Here is a 27,359-nt window from a genome sequence, read left to right as displayed (position 1 = left end):
GCAGAGCATGGCTCAACCGTTATGCAACAGGGGCAGGAAAACTTTCCTTTTGAAAATGAGTCATATTTAATTTCATTGTTAAGGGCCACTGAGCATCACATCAAGTACTACTCTGTGTACTGTGTGTGTGTGTGTGTGTGTGTGTGTGTGTGTGAGGGTGTGCATGTTCGTCTGTGTGTTTGTGTGTGCACTAGCGTGTATGCATTTTTTGGCATGTGTGTATATGTATGTGTGCGTATGTGCGTGTGTGTGTGTGTGTGTGTGTGTGTGCGCGCATGCCTCAATGCATGTATGTTTGTATGTGTGTGTGTGTGTGTGAGTGGGTGGTTTGGCAGGGTCATTACAAGCTGTGTTCTGTGCTCTACATGTACTCCAGAACATTTGAGCGGGGGGTGGTCTGGTTGGTGGTGGGTGGGGGGGTTCTGTGTTTGTTCAATGATTTCCATCGATTTGGCTACAGTCTCCTCACTCTCCACAGCTCTGTAATACTCAGATACAATAAATATCTGTCAGTTCATGGGCAAACATGGAAATTATTGCAGCTATTTACATTATAAAGGAAAATAAATGTTACATGTTCAAAAGAAACGATAAAATGGGATCTCTTGTGAAATTTCAAATGTCAAAGTATGGAGATTTAATTAAGAATTTATACATCAAAGCAAGCTATAAATATAAATCCAATCACAATGAAAAATGGCTTCAAACAGACCACATCAAATGCAATTAAATCCAATAACATCTTATGCAAATCAATTCAGTAAATTAAACAAAATAACACGGAGCCTATTTTTTTTTTTTTTTTTGATAATCAGCATCTTTTGTTTTCGGTTGACACTGCGCTTAGATACATTTTTTAATTTGTGTTATAAATATTTCGCTGCTGTTCAGTTCATGCCCTGTTTGTTTCTTTTCAGCAGGAATTTTGATTGTAAAGCACATCTTCTAAAAGGGCTATTTATTTCAGTGTGCATGGCATTCTCAGGATATCTCTGTGCTGGAAGCCCTTACTCATTCCTCCAAGGGAATGTGAATATCAAAATTCTCATGCCTGTTGATTAATCAATTCATTTGATTTATACAGTATGTGATCCCACACGTGCTGTTCAAACGTTACGGTATTGCTGTTTGGTTGTCGGAAACGCAAAGAAGGCTGCTGTAGCTTCACTTTCAAATTTATCATTTTAAACCAGAAAATCACTGTGATTCTTGTGCATTAAATCCACAGTCGACCACATCTTAACCTAACTGATGTACAGCCTATGACACAGGCAGTACATGCAAAATGGAATGTATGAAGAGTGTGAAGCAGTTCAACTCTTGCTGTTAAATCATCTTTAGGTCCGCTACATTTTCATATTAAGGACAAAGCTATTAGATTGAATGTCCTGAGCCCCACTAAGAACAAAAAAAAAGGTCTTCATTGGTACGCACACAAAAAAAAAAATCAATATTACCTTTGATAACAATTTTACGCTATTATAACATTCTTTCATTGCCTGCGCAGTATTTTTCATTTGCATCGGTGACCACCAAACCAAAATGATCACATGAATAGAAATGTGTGTAACATTTCATCAAATTCATCACTCAAACTTAAGGACAAAGGAAAAAAAAATAGCAGTTACATTGAATGCCCCTCCCCCCCCCCCCCATCATTCCCCCACACAGTTTTACATTTCCATCTCCCGATAAATACAGACTTAGGTGGTGTGCCCTAAATTCAGATCCCATGGGACGAAAAATTACAGTCAGGCAGGAATAAACCGAGGCTGGAATGTCATTCCAGCTCGGAGCAGTTATTTAAAAAATAAAGAAATAAATAAATAGTAGAAATGATTCTTCACAGTGCCTTGGCTCCTATCTGCTGGTACAGCTGGAGGTGTCATGCTTCGGTGGGTCTCTTGCGAGAGCAGCCCGTGACGTAGGCGCCACCAGGCAGGAATTCAGCTCACGATCCCGGCCTCAATATGCTCACCGTGCCTGTGCTGCGGCTTAGCCCGGCACCCGCTATCTGTTCTCCAAAGTAACAGCGGGGAAAAGGGTCCTGTTTGTTTTCCCCGCAAGGGGAGGGTTTTCCTCGTGGTTGTCATTGGCAGCAGTGTGGCGTAGTGGTAAGGAGCAGGGCTCGTAACCAAAAGGTCGCTGGTTGAGTTCCCTGCTGGGGCATCGCCGCTGTACCTCGGGGCAAGGTACTTAACCCACAATTGCCTCAGTAAATATCCAGCTGTATAAATGGATAACATAAAAAATTGCAACCTGTGGCTGCTCTGGAAAAGAGTGTCTGCTGAATGCCAATAAATAATCATGTAATGTAGTGGCTGTCATAACGACTGTTGCTGTTGCTGCTGTTGTGGTTGTCATAACTGTTAAGGCTGTTATTGTTGTTGGTGTGGTTGTTATAACTGCTGTCGCTGTTGTCAGTGTTGCTGTGGTTGTTTAATTGGTGTTGTCATTGCTGTTCATGTGGCTGTTGTAATTGTCATTGCTGTTGTCACGCTTGTTGCAGTCATAGTTATTAGTATTATCAATTTCATTGTCATTTGATGTCCTTGCTGCTGCCTCCATTTTGTTTTTGTTGTCACTGTTAACGTTGTTGTCATTCTTGGTGTTGAACCTGTCATTTTTGTTGTTGTTTTTTTTTTTTAGCTGTTGCCATGGTTATCGCCAGCATCATTATTGCTATGCTGTTCCCATCACAGGATCATCTGCAGAGTTAATTGACAGCTTATAGCCATTGCGGCATGCTCGCCCTGTCAGTGTTAGGGCAACGCGATCCCGAGTGAAGCTGTAGCCTTTCCAAAGCACATAATGTGTGCCAGTCAATCCCTCACTCAGTCGATCTGCCTCATTTGACCATCTGTCCTTCAGTGCGCCTCTGTCAAAGAGCGCTTAACAAAGTCAGAATGTGTTCAGTATGGATAATGTTGGTTTGTGTGAAATGGCCCAGGGCTCTCTCTGCACGGCACAGTTGCACATGCACGGGCAAATGACATTACTTCCTGAGTTATCCGAGCCATTGATTTGCTCTGGTCATGGGAGGCATGATATTGACATGTTTGTGCTTTGCAAAACATGGGCTTCTGTCTACTTTGCCGTCAGGGGTATTCTTGCTGTTGAGGTCAACCTCCCGTAGGTCATTAACATATTGGTGCAATGATTTTTTAAGAGTCTAGAACAGAGCATATCTCCAAGAGGTTAGATATATAGTCTTGGATTGGATCAGTGTGCGAAGTGAGCAGTGTCTTATCACTAGGAATTCAACCTAAAGCTCACACCTGTCCATATTACATGTTACATTATTGTCACTTAGCAGATGCTCTTACCCATACCAACTTGCGTAGGTTACATTTTTCACATGTTGCCCATTCATAAAGCTGGATATTTACTGAGGCAATTCTGGATTAAGTGCTTTGCCCAAGGGTACAGCAGCAGTACACCAGTGGGGAATCAAACCGGCAACCTTTTGGTTATGAGACCTGCTCCTTACCACTATGCCGCACTGCCACCCTACAGAACTCTAACTCTACCAAGATTTGAACTTGGATTGCTGGATTCAAAGCCCCGATTGCCGACCATTACACCATAGTACCACTGCAATGTGATGTAATGTTAATCAGGTCCCTTCACAGCCAACGTACCTACGGGACTCTAACAGCTCGTTTTTCCTATTTATTTTTTTCATCCTCCTCTATTCCATTAATGCCACTGACAGACCTTTCATAGAGCACGAATGTGAACAGCCATTATGAAAAACGAAAACAAAGAAAGTCCAGCGTGTGGGCTTCGGACGCCAGGCGCGAAAATGATTGCGGGCCTCACCCACCATGTGCACTTGAAACTCAATGGGATAATCGCCCTGTTTTAAAAAGCGGCTACAGGGCTCTGAATCACACTGCATAGCCCCGGCAAAGTTTCAGAAATGGCAGGAGAGGACGGCACCAACGTCTGGTAAGAATGCGGCTTTTCATTAACCGAACAGCTCGTTCAGAGAGCCATACCTTTCTGATTATTATTTTTTCATGTGTTTGTTCTGAATAGTATTGATTTGAGAGCGTTGATTAAAGTAAGGCATATTAATGCCCACTCTGACTGTTGTTTATGCCAGTTTAATTCATGACTATTTATTACAGAACTGTAGGAATTCTAGTGCTAAGAATCATGCATTTGAAGTAGGATGTTTGCACAAAGAAATACTAGCACATTCACCGAAACGAACATCCTTGACTTTCTTTCATTCATTTCATTCATGATTAAATTTTTATATGCTCTCTTTTTGACTTCATCATTAAATATCAAATTTGTTTCATGGAAGGTATCTTTATTTCAACACAGAAATATAATATTCATTTAACATGATATAACATGAACTCAACAAACTATTTTTGCTCCTCTTTGGTTATACTTGAAACTGAAATAAGAAGCGTATTTATGCCTATGAAATAGTTTAGGATTTAATGACCCAAAAGTAAATTAAACGTATATTTTTATGTAGTTAATTAATTATCATTAAGAAATTGGAATTGGAATTTCAGAGGAAAGTCATTCTCATTTCATCTGAATGTCACTAAAACTGCATCTGCCATCCATAATGCTGGAAACATTGCCACAATACTGTTTTCATTGATAGTGCGCTGCCTTCATATTCCACACAAAAAACTTTCATTTTCTCATACAGACCTGTCCGACTTTGTGTCACAGTAAGAAGCTGTTTTCCCTCCTTTTTTGCTGGTTGTAATGGATTTCAGAGGGCCGCAGGTGGGAAGATCTTAAGGCTTTTTGTTTCCTTCAGCAAAGCCAGCAGAGGCTTCATTTTTTAGAGAGAAAATTGAGACCATTATGTCTAAGAGCTCGACAAACTACTCTGTGCTTCTCCTATAATTTCATAAGCCAGCAGGCAGGCTGATCGCTACGCTAAACTACCTGCAATAAGTCTGAATAGAGTATTCATGAAAGACAGACATGCAGGACTTGAATTGTTACCGGATGACAGGTTATACCATTTCTTGACAGGAATTTAAGGATAAGTGCTGGCCCATCCATTACCCCTTAAATGGCCATAGCTGTAGCCCCCCCCCCCCCCAAACACACACACATACACACACATACACACACATACACACACACACACACACGCTGTCTCCGCATGCATCCCCCTGACCCGGCTCTGGGATTGAGGGCCTCGCTACCCCTCAGGTGATTAGAAAGCTGTGATGGAGACTGTGGTCTCAGTGCTGCCCCAGAGATGTTTTACTGCACACATGACCAAACCGGAGCGGCTACAATGCAGTTACACTGCACAGCAAGGAAACAAGCCAGCAAGTGTTCACACGTTCGCATTGCTCATATTTACTGCCAGATGTTCACAGGGAATGTGATGTTATGTCGGTCACCACAGAGACAATTATTCCGATTGTATTGTTCACCTGCTCCATGGGTTGCGTTCCTGTGTTTATACAAAACAGTAGTGAATTACGTGCGAACACAAAGAGAGCTTCCAGTCGGGAGCAGGTGATTGAAGGGGGGAAAATAAATCATTGTGATCAGGGAAGATTTTTATCTGAAGCACTTCATCAGCTGTGAGCTCCTGGAGTCAGCTGACAGGTTTCCATTATTGTGATTTTTTTCCATTGGAGATGTTTGTATTCTTTCTCTGTAAGATGTCAATCTATCCTTTGAGTTTTAAACGAATTCCTCAACAGAAATCAATGACGCGGTGTCTGTGTTTTTTTTTTGTTTTTTTTTTTTTCCAAAAACATCAGCTGATTTAAACTGACAATGAAAGCAGTAAGAATAATGTCTGTATATATGTATAATAATATAACATAAATCCACGTAGCAGTGTGTTCAAAATGATTCACTCAGTAGCAGCAAAGCACGTTAGATTAATGGTCTGTCTGTCTTAATTAGTGGCTGTTAGCCCCGTTTTAATGTGTGTATCTAACCTGCATTCACAGCGTCTTACTGTTTTACTCTCCTATTTGTCCTTGCCGAGGTGACGTGGATGGTAAGACAGTGTGCCCTTAATAACGGAAAGCAGAACAGAAAATCTGGGTTACCTGCCAGTGCATTAATCTTATTTGCAGCTTACTTAAAGGCCTTACACAGTTAGAGAACCTCTATTACTGACAGTAGGCTTTGTATTACCATTAACATGACAGGGCTGTATTGTCACCGTTCAGCGTCACATTTAACCAGTGACCTACCCTGGAACAGGTCTGCGGGCTTGCTGATCACTGCAAGAGTGGCAAAGTGGTTAAACTGCAGGTTTTGCCATGGGCAGGTCACAGCCTTACATTAACATTTAGTCATTTAGCAGACACTCTTATCCAGATCAGCTTCCAGTTTGCAAATAGAAAGCGCATTCAGCAAAACGGCTTGAAAAAACAAGGATATGTACATGACTCAACATTAAATTCTATGAAGAAGCCAGCAGAAAGTCCAGCACCATATAATCAATATTTCTTTAAAAGGCTTGATTCTCTGCTGTATCTTTGTGCAAGGTGCTTACTTCACTAAATGCACAGAGGTATCAGTGGATAACACGTGAAAATGTGAGCTGTGTAACTAAACCCTAATAAGGGAATCTGCCAAGCAAATTATTTTTGTTATCACCAGTTGTCATAATGGTGCAACTACTATTAATAATAATTGTTACAATTGTAATTATACTGAGAATACTAATAATAATATGTTTTACTATTAGTAGTAACTCAGATGTACTGTAGGTCTGCCATGTAGCACAGATGGCTAACAGTCAGCATCTGACAGCATCTTTGGTCAAGCTGTCCATCGTTGCGTCGATTCAAAAAGCCTCACTACACATCAGAGTAATACAGAAGCTAATACAGAGGGGTTGTATGTATTGTGTGTCTTAGGGCAGCCACTGTAAGCCGCTGTACATTATTTATGGCTGTGCCACTAATTATGTTGCATTGACACATAATTCATCCTGTGAAAGGGTAATAATTACCAGATGATATGTAACCTGCAATGTTTTTCTGAATGGACTCCCGAGAGGGCTTGTGAAACCAATCATCAATCATGCTGCTCCCTGCAAAACAAGCAGTTTTATCTTAATTTTTTTGCTCATTCATGTTAAAAATAGTGCCCATATGTCCATGTTAGGTAAACTGCTACTCAGCAGCCTGTGGTATGAAATCATGTTTTTACCAAAAGACATGAAAAGAAAAAAGACATATCCATTGGCAAGAGCCGAGGTGTCTCCGCACTCTGGTAGTGAGACGCCTGCCATGCTACTTTCCCGCGCGGAGCTGGCAGAGTGTCCCCAAGCCTGCTGGACCCACGCCTGACCAATCACAAGCTGACCGGGGCTCTGATGTCACCCCCGGAGTGAGCGGTGGCATTTGTGAACTGCTGGAGCAGGAAATTGCCCCGTTTGTGGCGGTAACAGAAGCCTGGAGATCCACTTGAGGGAGCTCCACTTAAGATACAGCTTTGATTAAGTAGGTCCCCTTCCAGAAGGGGGGGGGGTGTTGGGGGGACAGGGAGGGGGGGATCTAGGGGGGAGTGACACATCGCATCGATTTGCACAGAGTGTGTCCTCCACAGACAGAGACATTAATAACCAACACGCCTCGCTCCGCAAATGGCTCGTGATCCCTTTGCCTCAGCTATTTGCCCACTCTGGGGCGTTCTGATGGATGGCTTATAAAGGCTGAAATATCAGGCCCACGGCCTCCACTTCCTGGTTGCTATTAAGATCTCTATTGGCTCATGGCGCACTGCTTAGACGCACAGTAAGAGCGAGAGAGGATTGAAAAGTTGTGGGACGGTGCCGTCCGCACGGAGCCATGTTATTACATTTCTACCTGTTGGAAAAAATGAGCCCGGGAAGACAAGGAAGTGAACTTGTGCCACAGGATCTTGATAATAACGAGGGGGGGAGGCGGAGGTTGTAGGTGATGGTTGGAAACAGAGAAGGTGGCATTAATATTTCAGGTTTCTGGAGACCTTTAAGTACAATACCAACCAGTCACGTGCAACAGAGCAAGACTCATCCATACCAGGTCACCCGACACATCGAAGACACGAGAAACAGGACACGGAAGGCACGTAGCACTAGCGGACATCGGAAATAAGACCAATTAAGGGTCAAATCAGTAACTGGCCGATATTAACATGAGCCGGCATTATCTAAGAAAACCACAGGATGCCCAGATATGTGATCCTTCCTGCACGGCCTTCCAGGTTAAATGAGCTACGATATCATGCAGGCCAGTGTGTTTATAAATATGGGGCAGAAACGCTTAAGCTGGCATGAAACAGACCTGGTACAGAAAGGCAATACACAGCACATTACTAAATAAGTCCACAGTGTTTAATTAATTATGGAGATGACCAGAACGCAGTCACGGGTCAGTGATACTCCACTGGCCAGTCATTATGGACAGGGAAAGCTATGGAAATACAAACTCGAGAGTGGAACCCATTCTTCCCTTACCTGTGACATCAGAGATGCGCTTGCACAAGACACAGGGGTCAATTCAATCTCAGCACCTTTGGTAGCAGAGTTAAAATGAAGAACTTGCATAAGGAATCATTACTTTATGACATAATTAAAAAAAAAACTCTGTAACTGTTAGGTTACATGCAACATTCAAATGTCGTGTAACCTCACAACATCTTTTAGGAATCTTTTTTTTCATTTTTTGGTTTAGCCTAAGTGGGGAAAGTGGGGAAGGTTCAGAATAATAACAAAAAGGATAGTATGCTTCGTGGAAAAAAAAAAACACCTTCCCAGGACCCTGTGGTGATTAATATCTAAAATGACGTGAAGTAATCAATTTTGACACATTGTAAATTAGGCGTGATTGATGCGATTGTCAGCCACACAATAAGGTGCCTCTTGGGGAGGCATGGGTGCCACCAGGTCTTTACATCCCAGAGTCTGCACACGTAACAGTCTGTGCCCCATCTGCTGGGGAGAGGCTCCCATTAAGGGCTCGACCGAGACGGAGAGACACCGCTGCTGGTGGGCAGTGCAGGGGACTTAAATCACCGCCCCCATATCTTTCAGCCTCTACTCTCCTAGTCTGAGCAGGTGCAAGTACGTTCTGCACTCACTGATCCTAGATCAGAATCACAATTGTACACTAAAATGGCAGGGGTCAGGACAGGGGGGGTAGGTAAACTGATCCTAGATCAGTCATGGGAAGAATAGACCCAGAGCGCCTGAGCGCGTGAGGCTACTCCCCGCCCTGCCGTGACCCCCTCTCCTCCTGTCTGCGGCGCGTAAGCCGACACCTCGGCTTGGTCCTCCCGCGTCTGGACAGCCCGCTGGAGCCGTGCCTGTCGCTCGCCCGGTTGGACCCGCAGTCTGTCCGCTCCAATGCCCGTTCTGAATGCACCATCCCCCAGCTGTATTATGTTTTTTTTTTTCACCACGCCGTTTTATTTTGCCCGGGCCTCTGGCCTGCGCCCAGCTCAGCACCTCTATGACCATTAAACTAATTGACAGCTTAAATATTTCAACATATTCTGCAATATTATGTTACTTTTAGTGATGAATAATGCATGACTGAAGGAGCTGAGCCCGCGCTCTCGGGCTAGTCCCGTTAGGTGCTTGCCGCGCACTGAGTCAGACACTTAGATATGAAGGAACGATACCCCGGCATGCAGATTAACTTCCAGAACAGTAAGTAAATGGCAATGACACATTTAAAAGTTAATCTCTGCTCTTCTCTCTCTCTCTCCTGCTCTTCATTATGTGCCAAATCAGCGTGATTACGTTCTGGAGGAGTTATGAAATGATTGTGTTGCTTGTGCTGCTCTCTAGGAATTAGGGATATGCAAACTGTGCAAGGTGCAAGGATTAGGTGTGATTAACCTGGATTAAAGTCAATAAAATATTTATTGCCATTAAGATGCTTTGGTTTTAAAGGGGCTTAAATGTACCTGTTAAAATACAGATGCGAGCTACAGATGGAAAACGCTTTTAGAAATACATGTTGATGCTTGTTGTAGCACTTCCTGTTTTAAAATAAGAACCATTTCTTTGTCCCAGAGGGGCATATTGCACACAGGAACAGGTATGTTTGCAGAACCAGAGTATGTTCCATTGGAAACAAACAATCAATCTGTCCTCTCACAGATTACGGGGGGTTTCACTTTGGTGAGTGCATGTTGATAGGTTGATAAGTGTGGTGTGCGTATGAGACCGACAATGTGTATATGTGTGTGTATATGTGTGCGTGTGTGTGTGTGTGTGCATCGGTTGCACATACCTTATTTGCAAGTGGCCACTCGGGGAGTGGTTATTAGTGAACCCTGGCAGCAGCCCTTGGGCAGATCCCTCACTCACTCTCCTGCCCTCTCTCAGTTACAGGTTAGTGCCTCCTTCTGCTATAGTTGAGCAGGTAGGCAATGCCATTTATTAGCTCTAAGTATTCTGAAATACATGTTTTTCTATGGTTTTCTATGTATCAACAGCCTAATGATTATGCAATGTTGTTTATCAGATGCTTACAGCATGCAGTGAATAACATGGTCTGTTAAACTTTGTTTATTTATGTTTGCTTTGGATATGTAGCTGTAGATAGCATGGCTATATTATAAGTGGCCAGAACGAGTACTGAACAGCTAGTGTTTGTTCAGAGAATAAATACTGCTGTGGACCAAAGGCAGATCAAGTTTATTTCATTTAATTTGTTCTACTGTAACTTGTAAGAATAAGTGCATTAAAAGGCATAATTTCTGTTTCTTTCTCTGGGAATGGTTTTAATTGGTCATGAGGTATTGCATACCTGCCAGGCAAAGCAGTCACGGTCAAGGAAAAATCAGAGAGAGGCATTAAAAGAATGCTAGCTCTGTTTCTTGTTTACTGACAAAATTATCAGGGAATAATGTCCAAGTAAGCATGAAAGTGATTATTTCTCTCATAATTTTTGAAGCATATTCACATTATGTGCAATTAAAGGAGCTTTAATGAGGAGATTAGACTGTCCTGATTTGTTGTTTTACAGCTTGTTGATTTAGAAATAAACAACCCAATGCAGCAATCCTCCTGTTTTATGCTAATGCACATACAACCTCAGCTAAATGTCAGAAGTAAGTCTTGCTGATAATCATTCTAATTAAAATACCACAGTTCCAAAAACAATAGTTTTGGCAGCTGTGTTCACATTTTAGTTGGCAAAAATGTAAAACAAAGACTGGTAAGATTAAGTCATGCATCATTAGCAGGTATGTGAAAGCTGTGATTTAATCTCTGGCCAGATGTGGGCAGCTGAAGATATTGGATGTTTTCTCTCACGTTTATGGGTCTCTGATACCAATGCAAATTCTAAAGGTTAAGTACAATCTTTGACTCAAGTGGCAATTGTGTGTGTGTGTGTGTGTGTTTTAAAGTGGACACATGCAGCCAGTTTTCAAAGGAACTGAGAGTAGCCAGACATGATTTTTGTTACCCATGATGCATTGCAAGCTGGCTGCCTGCCGTCCTTTTTCCCCCTCAGCGTGAGCCGAGCTCCACCTAATCCCTCTATTCACGTTTGTTAACCCCGCCTAATCGCTTACACGAGCACTCTTTTTTCTCCTCGACACACACACACAGGGCCTAGTGAACACCCCGGTGCGTGCTGCTCTTTTAACCAGGCCCGCAGGCAGAAAGGGTAACATTACCCCCCTCCAACCCTCCACCCCAACCCCCTCAACCCCGCGACCCCGTCCCTGAACAGGCTGTGATGTCCCGGTCACAGCGGCGGGCCGGCGTTGGCCCTTACATTTCCCCACACGTCCGCCCTGCTATGTCACCGCGCGTTGTCAGGTATAGAAGCCTAATCCATTATTGAGCAGCCTGTGAATTACTCGGTCGCTGTACTTTTCGTTACAGGGGCTCAGTTACCGGCTTTAAGGCCTAGCTGTACAGACGTCTCTCCGCTCCCTATGGGAAATCCCGACATGTTTCCGAAACGTCTAATCCAGACGCGTTTCGGTAGGTGGCTTGGAAGAGACTCAAAAATGAAGCCCATGCTCTGCCAGATTAGCGCGAAAAAAAAAACAATATGCCGGCAACTGCAAGTAAACAAACTACAGCGCACGCCTGCAGTTCCGTCAGACTTCCGCGTATTCAGAGAGAGTATTGCAGCATTACCTTACTTTATTTGCATTTAGCAGATGCTCGTATCCAGACCGTGTCACATAGGTTGCTATTGTTACATGTTGTCCATTTATACAGCTGGATATTTACTGAGACAACTCTGTTGCTGCACCTTGCTCAAGGGTACAGCAACAGTACCCCAGCAGGGGAATCGAACCAGCAACCTTTTGTTTACAAGCCCTGCTCCTTACCACTATGCTACATAAAATCAATTTTTAGAGAATGTGTTGTACTACATAATTATGTGTGATTAATTTATAGAAACAGAGTACCATTGTGCACAGTTTCTGCTGTGTTGGTACCACAGGACGCTAACGGGACGAGGGTGTGGGTGTGGTACAGGGTGCACCTGCCGAAGAAACGGTATTTTTAGTGGCGTAACCAGCTTTGAGCTTTGTGAATGGCAGCTAAATGGGGAAGGGCTCATGTCGCAACCCCCCAACCCCCCCCCCCCCCCCCAAAGCTAATTCCCTTAATCTCCAAATATCTGCTACTACCTAGAATGCTTTCCAAAGCCATGCGAGGGATTTATGGTCAGATTAGCACCAGACTCCTCCTCTGGTGTTTACACTCACTGCCCGAACAGCTCTGGACTCAGCGTAGAGCCTTATGGCAATTTCTCTGATTCACCGAAATGTCTGACGATCGCTTGGAGAAACAATGTAAGTGAATTTTATTGCTGTTGTTGTTGCTGATTTAGTCTCAGTCTTGTAATCGGTGTGTGGATGACTCAGGTCAGAGCTGACTGGGCCTTCCGGATGCGAGTGTGAGCAGTGTGCTAAGCAGTCAGATTACTTTTGTGTCTGTGTATTCAGGGTGTCTTGTACAGGGATGCAACCGGCACCACCCCCCACACACATACACTTTACTTGCACAAGAACGTGGTCAGCATCCACAGTCATCACTTGTGCTTTATGGTTATTTGTAATTGAAATGCTCAACTTTTTAATAAGTTGCTACTCTCTTGTCCTGTCATGCCTCTAAATTTCTTTTCTTTCTGATGATGGTGATTTTTGCTTGGGGTGTCAGTGCCTGGATTTTAGGGATAACTTAAACTCAAAGCCATTAATCGGGGCCCTTTCTAAATTTTGTGTGAAAGGAGCAGGGGGGAGGCACAAGGCCGGTGTAAAAATGCTCGGTTCTCTGGTATCTGGCACTGGGATCTGGACTCCCGGTGACAGCAGGGTGTCGAACATGGCTTTGCCGCGGCTCTGGGGAACGGGAACATGTCAGGGAGCTGGCCTCCACCCTGTCCCTCTCGTGAGAGCCCCAGATTAAGGACATTTTTGCAGCAGGTAGGGGTAGGCTAAGGTAAAGGCATCCGTAGCCACAGGGAGGCTTACGCAACAGTGAGAGCTCACCGAGAGAGACCGCTGCGTGCCCTGGTTATGACGCCCCATGATTATCACATGCATATTACACTCTTTGGTTTATCCGTATATATCCTAATGCACGGTAAACTGACAGCATTAATACGCTTACTGTGACTGTGCTCACAGCCTGCAGAGAGGGCATTACTGTCTATGACTGAGAGGCATTGCATCAAATCAAATGTCTTTAAATCGAGTTTTAATCCAATGTTGCACAAATCAGATCACAATCACATTGTTACAGGGTGATTTATAGTGCAAATAATTTATTTAGAAATGGATTTGAGAGTATTTGACAAAAAGGCTGAAAATCATTCTCATTCGCCTTGCAAATGACTATAGAGACAAACTCTTGTGATCAAGAGTGAAAACGTAACTTGTTGGCCTTATGTAATAAATCGTTAACGTCAGTGGCGCTCGGCCTGTCACAGAGAATATGATGAGAGAGGATGCAGGGGATCTGTTTCTGTCTGTAAAGGACATTAGCACTGTATACTTTGCATGGAAGATGTCATTCGCTGTGCCATATGAATCATTGCCAGGGTTTGGTGGTTGCAAATTACTATGAAAATTCAAAGTAATGGGATACTACAGGAACACATTTCCATACAATAGTCAGAGCCAAAATGCCACTGCCTTTCTGTCATTTTAAAGTTGTTACAGTCCTCCGCGTTCAATCCAAGTATTTGTTTAATGCCGCAGTGGTGCACCGCGGTTTCCGCTGGTGGGTGTGTGCATTCGAGTGCCGGAGTTTGAAGGGAACAAAGAGGAAAGGATGGAGGAAAATTATTATAGCTTGTTATGTGGGGGCGCTGAAATCCCTTTTGGAGTGGGCCTCCGAAATTGCTGGCATGCTCTTCACTCACAGCATCTGCGATTCCTATTGGGCCCTGAGAGAGTGGGCAGGGCCGGGTGATCATTGCCATGACTCCAGAATCTGTACACATCATCATGGATGCATGTTCTTGGAATTGTTAACAATTTCAACAGTAATGTCAACAATAGGGTTAAAGTTAATTAACGGCTGCCAAATTCACGTTTGCAATTGAAAGATTTGTGCCCTTCTTGAGCTCAAGGTCACCTGCGATGCCTTTTGCGCTGTGTGGCTAATTTAAATATGAAAAGTGCATTTGCATCTACCTTTTGTGTCCTAAAGCTGTATCTTGTGGTACGCTGCGGGGGCCCATAAGGTCAGACCTGTGGCTGTCCCTGGAGAGTGACTGGGATCCATTTTATTGTTATGTTGAATTAAATGCTGGTCTGTTGACAGGCGGTAACCGCGAGTCAACCTCTCCTCACTGCAGCCCCCGGATTTTCAGACATTCCATGGTTTTCCATAGGATTACCAACCTCTGTAAAACGTTCCCTTTAATCACCGACGCTCATTGTTTAGGAAGCAAAACTTGCCTGGGTTATGCAAAAGTTAAAAAAAACACAGGGATCTATTTACACAACATATTTTGACATAGGCCCTTAATTAGACTCCTGTGTTTACAATGGGTACCCAGTTATGCTCGAAGCCTTTGATCTTGAAATTGACCAATGAGAGGCGACCAGGCATCCACACCTCAGTCAGGGATTACTGTAGCATTTCCCTGAACTCTGAGGCCATGTGCTTCCGTGTTCTTGCAGGAATTCCTGCAGGTTTTTTCTCAGGCTGAATAGCGTGGCAGAACACCATTTGCCACCAAACAGAGTGAAGCTGGCTTGGGCAGAGACCTCTCACTGGGCGCTAGGCACCAGCAAACCTTCTCGCTGTCAGCTGATTTCGTCTTCTGCCAAGCACTTAAAACCATGTACTGATACCTTCCAACAGCAGAGTAGGTCCACATGGTGGCCTGTCCACAGTAAGCCTACCACTGTGCTCTGAATAACAGTAAACTAGTGGTGAAATGTGTTATTATAATTATTCTTGCTGTGCTTCAAGCTCCCACCTCCACTACAACTTCTACATCCTTTTTGTTTTCACTTAACATGGGAAGGACAGTTACTCTACCCCCTATGTAGTACATAGCATTATTCAGCGATTTAAGATATAGTCTTTAAATCCCTGTTAGCAATCACCATTTATTTTCCCCAGCCAGTTGGTGTGATGTGATTGGGAGATCACAGTATCACAGTACTTGCGTGCCTGCATGCACCTGGTTGTTTTATGCAATTTTGCAGAGACTAAGTAAAGAGAGCTCTTCCCAGAATAAAAAAAAAACAACTCCTGACCTCCTTTTCTTTACATGCCACCATTAAAGAGCTCGACGCCCTGCCCTTATCTAGCTGTTGGTAAGGCATGCTGGGTATTGCTACAGTTCCTCTTGGATTTTTTTTTTTTTTTTTGGGGGGGGGGGGGGGTCTCTTGAAGGGCAGAGTCAAAGGCTGGGATTAAAAGATGTTAATAGCTGTTAATAGCATGGTTCATATAAATGCACAGTACCAGTCAAAAGTTTGGACACACCTACTCATAGAAGGGTTTTTCTTTATTTTTACTATTTTCCACATTTTAGAGTAATAGTAAAGGCATCATAACTATGAAATAACACAAATGGAATTATGCAGTGATCAAAAAAGTGTTAAACAAATCAAAACAATCTTATATTTTAGATTCTTCAAAGGAGCCAATGTTTAAATATATAAATATAAAATACATACCATGTAAAAATATAAAAAGTACAAAAATATAAAAATACATATTTTTATTTTTGTTTTGGAAAGAAATTCATAGATAGGCATCATAATGTCTTTAAGATAATGAGCAACATGCATTTAATCAGATGTGTCCAAACTTTTGACTGGGACTGTACCAAAAATCTGTTGTCTGAATTTATGAGTTCTTGGGCCTGAAGTATAAATCTGGAGTTTCTGAGTGATGTATCACACTGCACATGGAAACGCCCTCCTTTTCCCTTCACTAATCACCTTAGGTATCCTACTAGCCCTGTTGTTTGGTGCTGTACCCTTCTAGTGATCTTCACCCTGTGCTAGCCCCTTTATCTGCTAGACTGTACCCTTCTCATGAACTTAACTGGTCACAGCCTCTTTATCTGTTTTGGCCATACCCTTCATGTGAACCTCACCTGGTCACAGCCTCTTTATCTGTTTTGGCCATACCCTTCATGTGAACCTCACCTGGTCACAGCCTCTTTATCTGTGCATAAAACCCGCTCCTTAGCTGGCCTGCTGACCGTTGAGTTCCTGGAGAGATTTCAAAGCGTGACTTTAAAAATACACGTGGACTCAGTATTATTGAACAAAGCAAATCTTTACAGAGTCAGCAACCCACGTGGAATCAGTATTATTGAAGAAAACAAATCTGCATTTTCCTCTCTAAAATTTCCTGAGCAGTGGAGTCCTGACTGAGCTTTCCAGCACTTAAAACAGCAACACATATAGGATATAAAAGGGGTTGGCATGTTATATAAAACAAACAGTACCATTTTATCAGCTCATCTGAAACATAAATAACACATTTTTAAAAATAATTATGTTCACCCTCTAAATGGTGACCTGGGTGACTCATTTCTTAAGGCGTTGAATGGCCTCTGAAGGAATCGGCCACTGAAAGATGATCCCTGACGAAAATAAATATATAAAGCAATCATGACATGTATTTTCATGCATGTAGAGAGTTGAAGTAATTACATTACATTGCATTACATTACAGTGTAATCAATGGATGGAAGCCTAGCAATTTAAGCTTCCATTATGCGGATGCAAACACCACATTACGAGCGGAAGATGTTAGCGCAGGGATGGGGTCGAGTTTAACGGAGAAAGGCAACCCGAGGAAAGGCGCTCTCTGTCATACTCGAATGTTGACGAGGTGTTTTGAATTTCCAGGAGAACTCTCATGAAGATGTTTCCGCAGTCGGGGAAATCGATCGTCTTTGACAATTTTCCCGACCCCACCGACACCTGGGAGATCATCGAGACCATCGGGAAAGGGACATATGGGAAGGTCTACAAGGTGCTCAACAAGGTCAACGGAAGCAAGGCGGCTGTCAAAATCCTGGACCCTGTCCATGTGAGTACAGGACTACAGCTCATATTCTCTTCATACAGCATATGAAGCTAGCAGCTATCTCTAGCAGCCAGCTTGTACCTTGTCTGGCCAGGTATTGAAACCTGGTCATGCAGCACTTCCAATATTGTTGGCTTCTTATATGCCTTTTTGCTTGTGTTGTACTCTGCCTTACTTGGAAGCCCCCTTGGATAAAAGCATCTGCCAAATGAATAAATGTAAATGTAAATGTAAATATAGAAGCCTGCTGCACTTTCCTACTGTATAGATAGAGGAGGTGACAGCAATTACAGCATAACTGCATGCTTCATTTAGAACGTTACAGGATGTAGGGGCATTTGAATGTGTGTGTGTGTCTGTGTGTCTCTGTGTGCGTGTGTTTGTGGTTGATGTGTGATGGGGGGATCTGGGGAATGAGTTGGTACATAGGAATGTAAACATTTTTAAAGGGTGGCATACTTGCAGGCACAGTAAACAATATCTGGTCAGATTGGGCATTGTTTAAACAAATAGCAGATGGTACGAAGTCTTTCAGGCTTTTTTGACATCCTGTACTAGAAATACCTAATTAATTCGTACCCTTTGCCCTTTGTGTATGAAAACCAGCACGTTTCCATTCCAGCACCCAACCTCCTAACCTTGCACACACTGCTCTTGCTCACAGATAACCTTATCCTATTTTCACCCAGGCTCTAAAACCAACGTAACGTTGCACGCAGGTACAGCACAGTAGTCATTTCGTGTTATCGTTCGTGCCCCAAAACGCTGGTGGCGCAAACAGACAGAGAGCACGGCGCTTCTCCCATATCCCCAAGAATCGCCCCCGTGGGCCACACATCTGAATCCGGGAGACGGCTCAGGGCTGACATGGATCACGATGAATAATTACTGTCAGGCTGAGGCTCAGAAGGCATGTAATATCTCGCCCTGGCTCCATTGCAGAGCGCCTCTCGCTAATCATGATGAAACGCCGCTCGGAAGCAGGTTGTGATTTGTATTCATTAAAGATGGCCAAGGATTCACCACACTCTTCACACACTTCCTCATGAAGTCCAATTTTGAGAGAGAAGGGGGGAAAGGGAGAGAGAGAGAGAAATTATTATTTGGCTTCCCTTAGCGCAATTTATTTCCTCAGAGTTACACTTCTGACTTATGAATTGGCTGCACCTTGCTTGACACAACTTGGCAGTTTTCCTGCAGTGAAACTAACACCAGTGTGAACCATACCTCCGTTCTGCTATGGAAATTACCAAATGATATTCAAGTAGCTATACTCTCAGAAACCAGCATAATGTTTTCACTGAGCGAAGGCCTAGGTGTAGATATTTTCATACATGATACAGAGGTGGTCACTGCACAAATTAGGTGTTCCATTTTCTGACCCAGGATTGGCAGCAAGGAGGCTGGTCCTGTGCTTTGTCCACTCACCTTCATAAGAACATTCAGTGATGTGAAGTAGCTTGTGCAATTAAGATGCATTTTTTTTGCTTTTGTTATTCAAATCACACAATTAACTGTATTGTAAACCAAGCATAATGAGGAACAATTTTCCTCAATTAAATCCATTCTCACTTTTTTTGATAAGTTCCTAATTGTACCTCATTACACTTTAGAAAGTCTATTATTCTTTCTCATTATCATGGAATATTCTATAATTAACCACCAGCTGATTTGTTGAACACATTAATTATGTCTGGATCCGTTTCCATGGGTGCGGATAGACAGACGTCTTGACATCTCAGACTAAAAATGATGCTATAGAGGCCTTGATACTTCACCTTATAAAGTCTCTACAGCCACACTCTTAAAGGGCCGGTGTCTGAAAATATTATCCATATTATATAAGATAAAAATAAAAGTGCAAGATGAAAAATGCATGCAAATGTCTGTTATATTTAAAACTAAATGGTGACAGGGACTGATGCACGATAAGAACAAAAACCATGTAAACTGGCCAGGCATGAGGCCTAATTAAATCTAAAAAGAAAAAAAAAAAAAAAACAGTGCAGACAAACTTATTTGTTGAAATACGTTAGTGATGGTGAAGGACACGCTTCATTGCATTTAGGTTGAATATGGCCCTCAGTATGACCAGAAAGTCCTTGCACTGGTCTCCCAACTTTTCACAAGTCGAAATTCCATTGTCACTACTAAAGAGAAGGCATGTGAAATTAAGAATTATGCAACCAAACCTCAGGCCTGATTGTCTTTACTTCACTTTCTTTTTTTATGTGAGGGCTTTTTAGCACTTGCCTGTTTGGTAGAGTGCTGTTAATTGCTAACTTCCACTCCTCCTCTACCCACGGGCTACAGGCCACCAAGTGGGGCGCTGTAATTCTACCTCAGCTCTGCCTACAGCTTTCCTCTAATATAGCCCCAGTGTCCCCCTCTTCAGGACCTGCAGAGCTTCTTGGTTCATTTTTTGTGACCTTTTTTTTATCCCGATGAAGGCTATTTGGCAAACACATCGTTTAATGTGTTTTGCCCACTGAAACAGGCATTTTATACATTATACATATTTCTGTGGTTGAGTTCCCTGTTTTTGGCAGCTGTTTTGCTATATGCGATTCCATTCTTTTTTCAGTCTTTGATCCCTTTTCTTTTCTATTTGTGACCCTCACATTCAGGGGCGCCTTTTGGAGTTTTACTTGTCTTTTTATGTGCTCCTACTGTACTTTTTTTCTTCAAATTTTCTATTTGTTATGATAGGAGGTATGGTAGGGACAAATATAATACAGAAGAAAATGAATAAATACGTGATGACGCATCAATTTAAAACATAAAAACACAACAAGGGAAAATAGTAAAATTTCCCTTCTCCTCTCCCACTCCCCCCCCCCCCCCCCCCCCGAAAGACCCCAAGGGAACCCACCACTGTCACCAGCAAGATATCACATCATCTTAGCTCAGCATCAGCATCACTCTATAGCTTGACCTTCTGGCTGGTTCATACGGGGCGTTTGCAGTGACTTACAGTTAAGCTTCAGCAGGTGGGAAGAAACCAACAAGCAGCAAAAGAACATGGCCCCAGGAGCGTTTCCTGAAACGGAAGATGCCCCAGATTAAGCGTTAACATTTATGCACTTGGCAGACACCCCCCCACTGGGACAGATACAAAAGAGCGTATGATAGGATCACGTGAACAGCTCTGCATACGGGAAACAATGGATCACAGCACACAGCTGCCAGTGCATCACATGGTGATGTCGTAACAACCATTGTCCTGAACACAAATGTCCTACAATACTAATACTACATCACATCACATTACAGTACATTACGTTGCGTTATTGTCGTGTAGCAGACGTTCTTATCCATTTACATTTACATTTATTTATTTAGCAGACAAGAATGACTTACACAGGTGGATCCTTACTAAGGCGATTGTGGGTTAAGTACCTTTCCCAAGGGTACAACAGCAGCGTCCCAGCATGGAATCAAACCACCAATTACTACTATATATATATATGTATATGTATGTGTGTGTGTGTGTGTGTGTGTGTGTGTATCACAATACACATAGATATATAAATACCAATATAATATAACACTGCAATATAATATGTATACCATCACGTATTATGTTTATATATATTATTGCAAATTCTACACACACATGGCATTGCAGTCATAGAAGTTTAACTGGAAGCAAACAAATTACAGATCCATACTTAATGGAAGCTGTACACCACGTGTTGTGGGTTTTGGCTATGCTGTGTTGAATAGTCATTGTTTTGTCACCGCAGGACATCGATGAAGAGATTGAGGCTGAGTACAACATACTCAGGGCCCTCTCGGACCACCCCAATGTGGTCAAGTTCTTCGGGATGTTCTACAAGAAGGACTTGAAGAATGGGGATCAGCTATGGCTGGTTCTGGAGGTATGTGCCGGTCTCTTTCTCACCCCTGCACTCTGTGTCACAACAGGCCCCGCAGTGTGTCAAACCCGCTGTAACAGACGTGCTGGCGTGAACCTCAGCTACTGCTGCCAGCTTCTTCACACTCGATCTCACGACTAGAGGGACCTTGATTTGACTCAGAGGTTGAATCCAAGCCTGCAGGGGCAGAACTGTACACAGCCTCTCCGGTTCGTTTTGAAAGCGAAACAGACCACAGTGAATGACATACATGAGGTGCAGGTGAAAAGTATCCCTGCTATACTAAGTCATACCTTTTGTGAAGTCCCAAAACTGATCTTCAAAAGGGCTAGATTTGTCGCAAGGTGCATTTGGAATAAAAAAGCAGCTGAGGGTGGCTGAAAGGTTATTAGATTTGGCAACAACACTGACCCCCGTGTCTGTAGCTAAGCAGTGGTTAGCTCCCTGTGTGCTGTCCCTTTGAAAAAGGGAAGACCGCTGATGTTGGGTTTCAGATTATTTCAATATACTATATGACAGCAAAGTTGGTCAAAGAATTTATTTTGAATATATTCGTGTTTTTGCCAATTTCAGTTTCATCAAAATCTTCTCTATGGTAGCGACATAGAATAGAAACCATTCCCTAATACTTGCTCCAAAAGGCTGGACTTGGCTGATTATTCCAGTAGCCAACTCTCCACATTGCAATGGGATATATTAACTAATATTATGCCTTTATCTTTACTCCAAATCTTGTTACAGTAATGAATGATGTGCACTTCAGTTTTAATAAACATGGTATTTTTTTTAATAAAGAAAGACAAAGAAAGACAGTACACAACTATTTGTTGTTTTTTAAATTTTTCTCACTGGAACCACCAACTGACAAATCATAAAAAATCTCTTCAGAGTTTAAATCTTGCAATCCGTCTGTCAGAATTTTCTGTTACACAATAAGTCTTTGACTCTGCTTGGCATGGGGATGTCCTTGTGTGGCTTGTTAATGCGAATCAGAGCAGAATCACGTTTGTGGCATTTTGGTCTCACTGTGACGTACATCCCATACAATGGTTGCCAAAGTCAGCTTGGATCATAACTTTAACTCCAGTGCAGTTTACATGTGTCCTGTATGTGACTCTGTGCACATTATAGAGCACCATATCTGTGTATTTCGTCCATATGACGTCTTATTCATGTATGCAAAACTGTTTTCGGATAAGGTGCACATTATATAATAGTCTAATCCATGTGGGATTAGACCGTTTGACACATTTCGTCAGCCCTGTTGGACAGGAATGTTTTGGATTGGACCTTTTGGACAGGGTGTTTTGGATTTAACAGTGTCTGGCAGAGACGGGCAGTGCTGGGATTGTTCCCCCACAGCGTCACGCCTAATTGCCTCAGACACAGACTCTTCGTCAGTCCTTGCCGGCTTTCAGAAAGGTGTGTGCTCCGGGTCCAGGGGAAGGGTTGGCCACTGTGTGATTATCCTTTGGTCAGAGTGAAGCTTTAAGTGGCAGATTTCTGTAACAGTGCTGACATATAAGGCCATAATGGAGAAAACTAGGATTAAGTATTCTCTCTGTGAAAATGCCATAAGCGTTTGAAGATTAAATGTTTGCTGGGGAAAAAAGTACCGCACGAAGACTGTTCTGTCAGATCAGATTGAAATCAATTCTTAAAACTTTACATTACCACATTGGTATTGTTAAATTTCGTGGGAAGTCACCCACTGAATGCAATCTTCACAATTCTTTTTTTTATCTTCATATACATTATTTATCCAGGCACTGAACACAAAAATATATAAAACCATGGCATTCAAGACATAAAATAAAAAAAAAAAAAAACATCTCGAAAAAAACCCATCCGTTCATCTCGACAGCACATCCATTTTTACCTCCCAAAGATGCTGCAATGCTTTAGTTCTTCCAGTTCTGGAGTTTGAAGGGAAGTTGACAGAGGCATGGAATGGCCTCTTTCTTTCGTTCAACAGTCATGCTCTGAAGTGACCCTCGGTTCCCTTCCTTCATATGTCATTCGGCCCAGAAGCTCTTTCCAAATGCCAAGTGCTCTGTAAGAGTATAATAGAGGTCAGGGAAAGCTCAGGAGTCTCTGGGAGGTTCTGACGTGGTCAGTGTGAAGGGATTTATTTGCGCATCACAAATTTGCCCTTTCAGTTTTTTTTTTCTTTGCTTTGCGAGGTCGGCTGCACCAAGCAAACAAACAACAAACAGGGAAAAAAAAAAAACAAGTTACGGAGGTCAGTGTGTCTGAGACTGTAGGAGACAGTGGGTTGGCCAGTGGGCAAATGTCACAGTCAGTTATTATTATTATTTATCATGAGAAAAATTCATTCCAAGGAGATTTGCTGAGTTACAGAGTATTGCTTTCGTCATATTTCCACCTGGGCCTGCAGTCTGAAGAGGCACCTGGTTATCGACCATTCAAAAAATATGTATGGCGCCAACCATACAGTATCACTCTGGTGGATCCACTTGATTGGTCCATTTCTTCTTACGTGAAAGGAGAATGGGCTCTGATTGGTCGGTTCTGATTGGCAATGCCATGTGGGTGTGCCCCTGACTTTGCTTGTTTTGCTGGGACACGGCAATGTTGATGCTTGCTGTTCCACACAAGACCCCGGAAACGCTCTCATCCTCTGAGCTATTATGGTCTGTCTGCCACCGCGGCCACGCTCATTGTTTTAATCTTGTTAAGGATCTGTAACGCAAGGAAGGTTTCTAGGCTGCAGAGGCGGGAGCGGAGGGGACATATTTTAGTAACTTAAGCAGCAGACAGACGGCACCCCCCTCCACGGCACTTGGAGCTCTTCTCAGGTAGACGGCTCAGGTGTCTACCTGATTTGATCCCAGTGTCCCCTCTTTAACATTCAACACGGTGGCCAATGTAAATGCAGCATAATTACCTGTCTCCATTTAGACACCATTGTCAGGTGAACCCCCCAGAATAAAGGCAGGTCACTGCCTCAGTGGCCATTCAGTCTAATCCAAAGTAAAGCTGGATTGATTTTTTTTTTCCGCACTGCTAGGTTGTTTTTTTAAACGGCTTATGAATAATTGATCCCTGACACATTTATATGATGGTATCACACCACTGACCTGTGAGACTGTCAAATCAACAAAACGTTGCTGTTACCAAGATGTTATGCTTAATTCTTACCACCGTCACTTCCATGGAATAGAGTAATCTGATGTTACTAAAAAAGCAAAAAGCACTGTAAATAAACTGTTGTGATAGAAAAAAACATAAATCCTTCTACTGTTTTTTTTTTCTTCATTTTTTTTACAGTAGAGCTTTGCATCTTGGTATGCAAAGTACTGCCTCAAGTAAAGACAGACTGGCAGTCCAAATCTTAAAGAGCTAATCCTGAGGCAGGAATTAATGCCTGCCATTGGGGCCAGGCATAATTGTGAACTTGGGGGTGGGGGGGGGGGGGTTGGATGGTTGTGATGAGTGCAATCACCATGGTTACTGTTCTTCCCTCTGAAGTGTAATTGTCCGTGATTTTTCAGAGATCAGACGAGCTGCTCGACCTCTCATTACACTGCAGCCTCCCACAAATTGCGCCCACCATATTCTTACCCATTGTTGCCTCTTCAGTTTCACCCACCACCCCCCCTTTCCCTATCTCTGTCTGCTTTATACTTCCATTTATATCTAAAAGACTGAAAACACATAGACGGATATGTTTTTTAATGCCTTGTACTTGTGCCTAAGCAAGCACCATTATGCCCCTCGATCTTAAACATCTGCACATTTGATAGTCAGCGCCAGACAAGAGCAATGTGCTGTTTGTTGGTTATGGATCTGGGCCTGCATCCAGAAGGTGGCGGATTCAGGTCCACTGCTGTTGTAATAAACATAAGTTGCAATAAACAAAGTTGTGTCACTTAATATCCAGCTGTTTTGCATCATTCATAACAGTGCTGAAAGACAGGCGTAATGTGCATGTACACAGCTGGATGTTTACTGAGGGAATTAGGATTCAGCATGATGCTCAGCAACAGTGGCCCCTCCCAGGAACTGAAATATAAGGGCTATAGCAAGGACTGAAATACACTAACTGCCTGACAGCACGGCGTGGCACAGCTGAAGCTTTTCGGGCTGTATTATTATGTCAAACTGTCTGGTGGAATTCTTCAATGAAGCTCCGTTCTTACTTTCATTCATTTTGGATTTGTGTTAATAACATTTGGTAAATTTAGTAGGACACGTGGTACCGCTAATGTGATCAACTATATATCATACTGAGGTAGCTTTCACCGAAAAAAAAAAAGAAACATATAATTTGATCAGCCAGGCTATTCAAATCAGCCCTGTATGCCAACTCTAATGTGGTGACTTTTTCCTAAGATGCTCCTCGATTCGATTAAAAATGTTTTTGTTGTCTTTTTCATTTGATGAAGACAATTTTCTCAGTATTGAAGGTCACATTAGTTGTGTTTTGTTGTTGCATTCTTAATTAAATGAGTGGATATTAATTTGGCCTTTAAAAGCATCACGAAAACGATGTAGCTCCATGAAACATAAAGCAACGGGACATTAATGTTAGAAATGGACTTGCTTTTACAACGGCAGTTTGTTTCGCTACACCCATATATTACATAAGCCACTCATCAGCTCGGCTGAGAGGGTGCACCATCCCAGCTTGTTCTCAGGGCTTTCATAAGCAGGGCAAGGGCAGTTTGTCAGTATCCAGAGCACACTGTTCCCTGGAACACATTGTTCCCTCTTTACTGTATATTAGTGTACACAGGGTTTCCCCTTGCTCTCGCAGTGGCATTGCCCCTACGCATTGAAACAGGCCCTGCTGAACTGACTGCTCTGTTCTCCCTGGCCCGGCTGGTCCCATTACCCCATGACTCAAAGCTGCGTTCCCATTTCTCCTTGTCCTTCAGAGGGAGCCGTCAGCAGTGAGGCTCCAAGCAGTGCCCAAAAGACTCCTGTCAGGAAAGTCTCATGCGCTGAGCTCTGTTACTTTTTCCAGGAAGGGGGTGGTTCTGCCTCTCCCTGTTGAGGAAGACATGCCAACCCGAACCGGGGATGGTCGTGGGATCCTATGTGGTCGCTTTAACACAGCGAAGCAAAAGGCCTGTGGACTGGGTAATAGTACAGTGGTTTATGTTAGAGCAGCTGATGTTATGGACTACAGCATAGCGCCCCCTATTGATGTGGTATATGGATGGCACCTGGAAAGGTAGGATGGGTATGACAGCTCATGGTCTGTTCTTACTGGCAGCATATAAGCGCGAGTGACCGATGCTGTAGAGGCTTGGAACCCTTCAGAGCAAGGTTGTAGATGACATAGCGAAGTTTTTAATATCACATTTTGAATGGGAGAGAACCTTTCTAGAATGGCGGAGTCACAGAGTTGTGTAGCGTGAAAGTACCTGTCAGAGTTCACTGCACAGGGTGACACCACTCCCACCAAGCATCAGAGCGATGGTGTGATTGGCTCGCTTGGATCGGGACTTTAGTCTTTAGCCTTGAAAGCTAACTGTATCTCTTGTTGTGCTATATGGATGGTGGAAGCTGAAGTTCGAAGCCAGCAGCAGACCTACAACAGTGCCGTGACCCGGACAAGGTAGACTGATGTCGGATGTCTATCAGTTGCCTAAGAGTTTCCAGGAGATTATATGTGGCAGCTTTAAAGCTTGAAGCAGGCATGAAAAACTAATTTAAACAATAAATTCAAAATTAACCTTTAAGTAGGCTACCCTAGAAATCAATGCATATCATACATTAAATAGAATAATTCAGTGGTGAAACTTCCTGTTGGAGTAATGGAGGTTGCTTATTTGATGACCTCCTTGATTGTAGGGAAAAAAACAGGTGGCCCTCAAGCCTGATATTTTATTTTACAGCAGGAGTACAAAATTTATTTCCCTTTTTATGCAGCCCTGATTTGGAATCGCCAATTCTATACTAGGCTCATTTCGCTGCGATAACCTCTGCCCTCACACAGGAGTACTGAG

General features: G+C 43.0%; 1 protein-coding gene across 1 annotated transcript in view; it reads left to right on the top strand.

Moving 5' to 3' along the window:
* The first annotated feature begins 17,329 nt into the window (after positions 1 to 17,329).
* The window catches only part of myo3a (myosin IIIA), a 70,529-nt gene continuing 60,499 nt past the window's right edge, over positions 17,330 to 27,359 (top strand). Inside the window, exons 1-2 of the mRNA XM_036521375.1 lie at positions 17,330 to 17,506; positions 21,250 to 21,384. Of these exons, the coding sequence (XP_036377268.1) occupies positions 17,333 to 17,506; positions 21,250 to 21,384 (309 nt within the window). The 5' untranslated portion in view covers positions 17,330 to 17,332. The remainder of the gene's footprint in view (positions 17,507 to 21,249; positions 21,385 to 27,359) is intronic.

The sequence above is a fragment of the Megalops cyprinoides genome, chromosome 2 (genome assembly GCF_013368585.1).
Source record: "Megalops cyprinoides isolate fMegCyp1 chromosome 2, fMegCyp1.pri, whole genome shotgun sequence".
Classification (NCBI taxonomy): Eukaryota; Metazoa; Chordata; class Actinopteri; order Elopiformes; family Megalopidae; genus Megalops; species Megalops cyprinoides.
The sequence above is the reverse complement of the archived record's forward strand: the minus strand, read 5'-3'. Positions and strand labels throughout refer to the sequence as shown.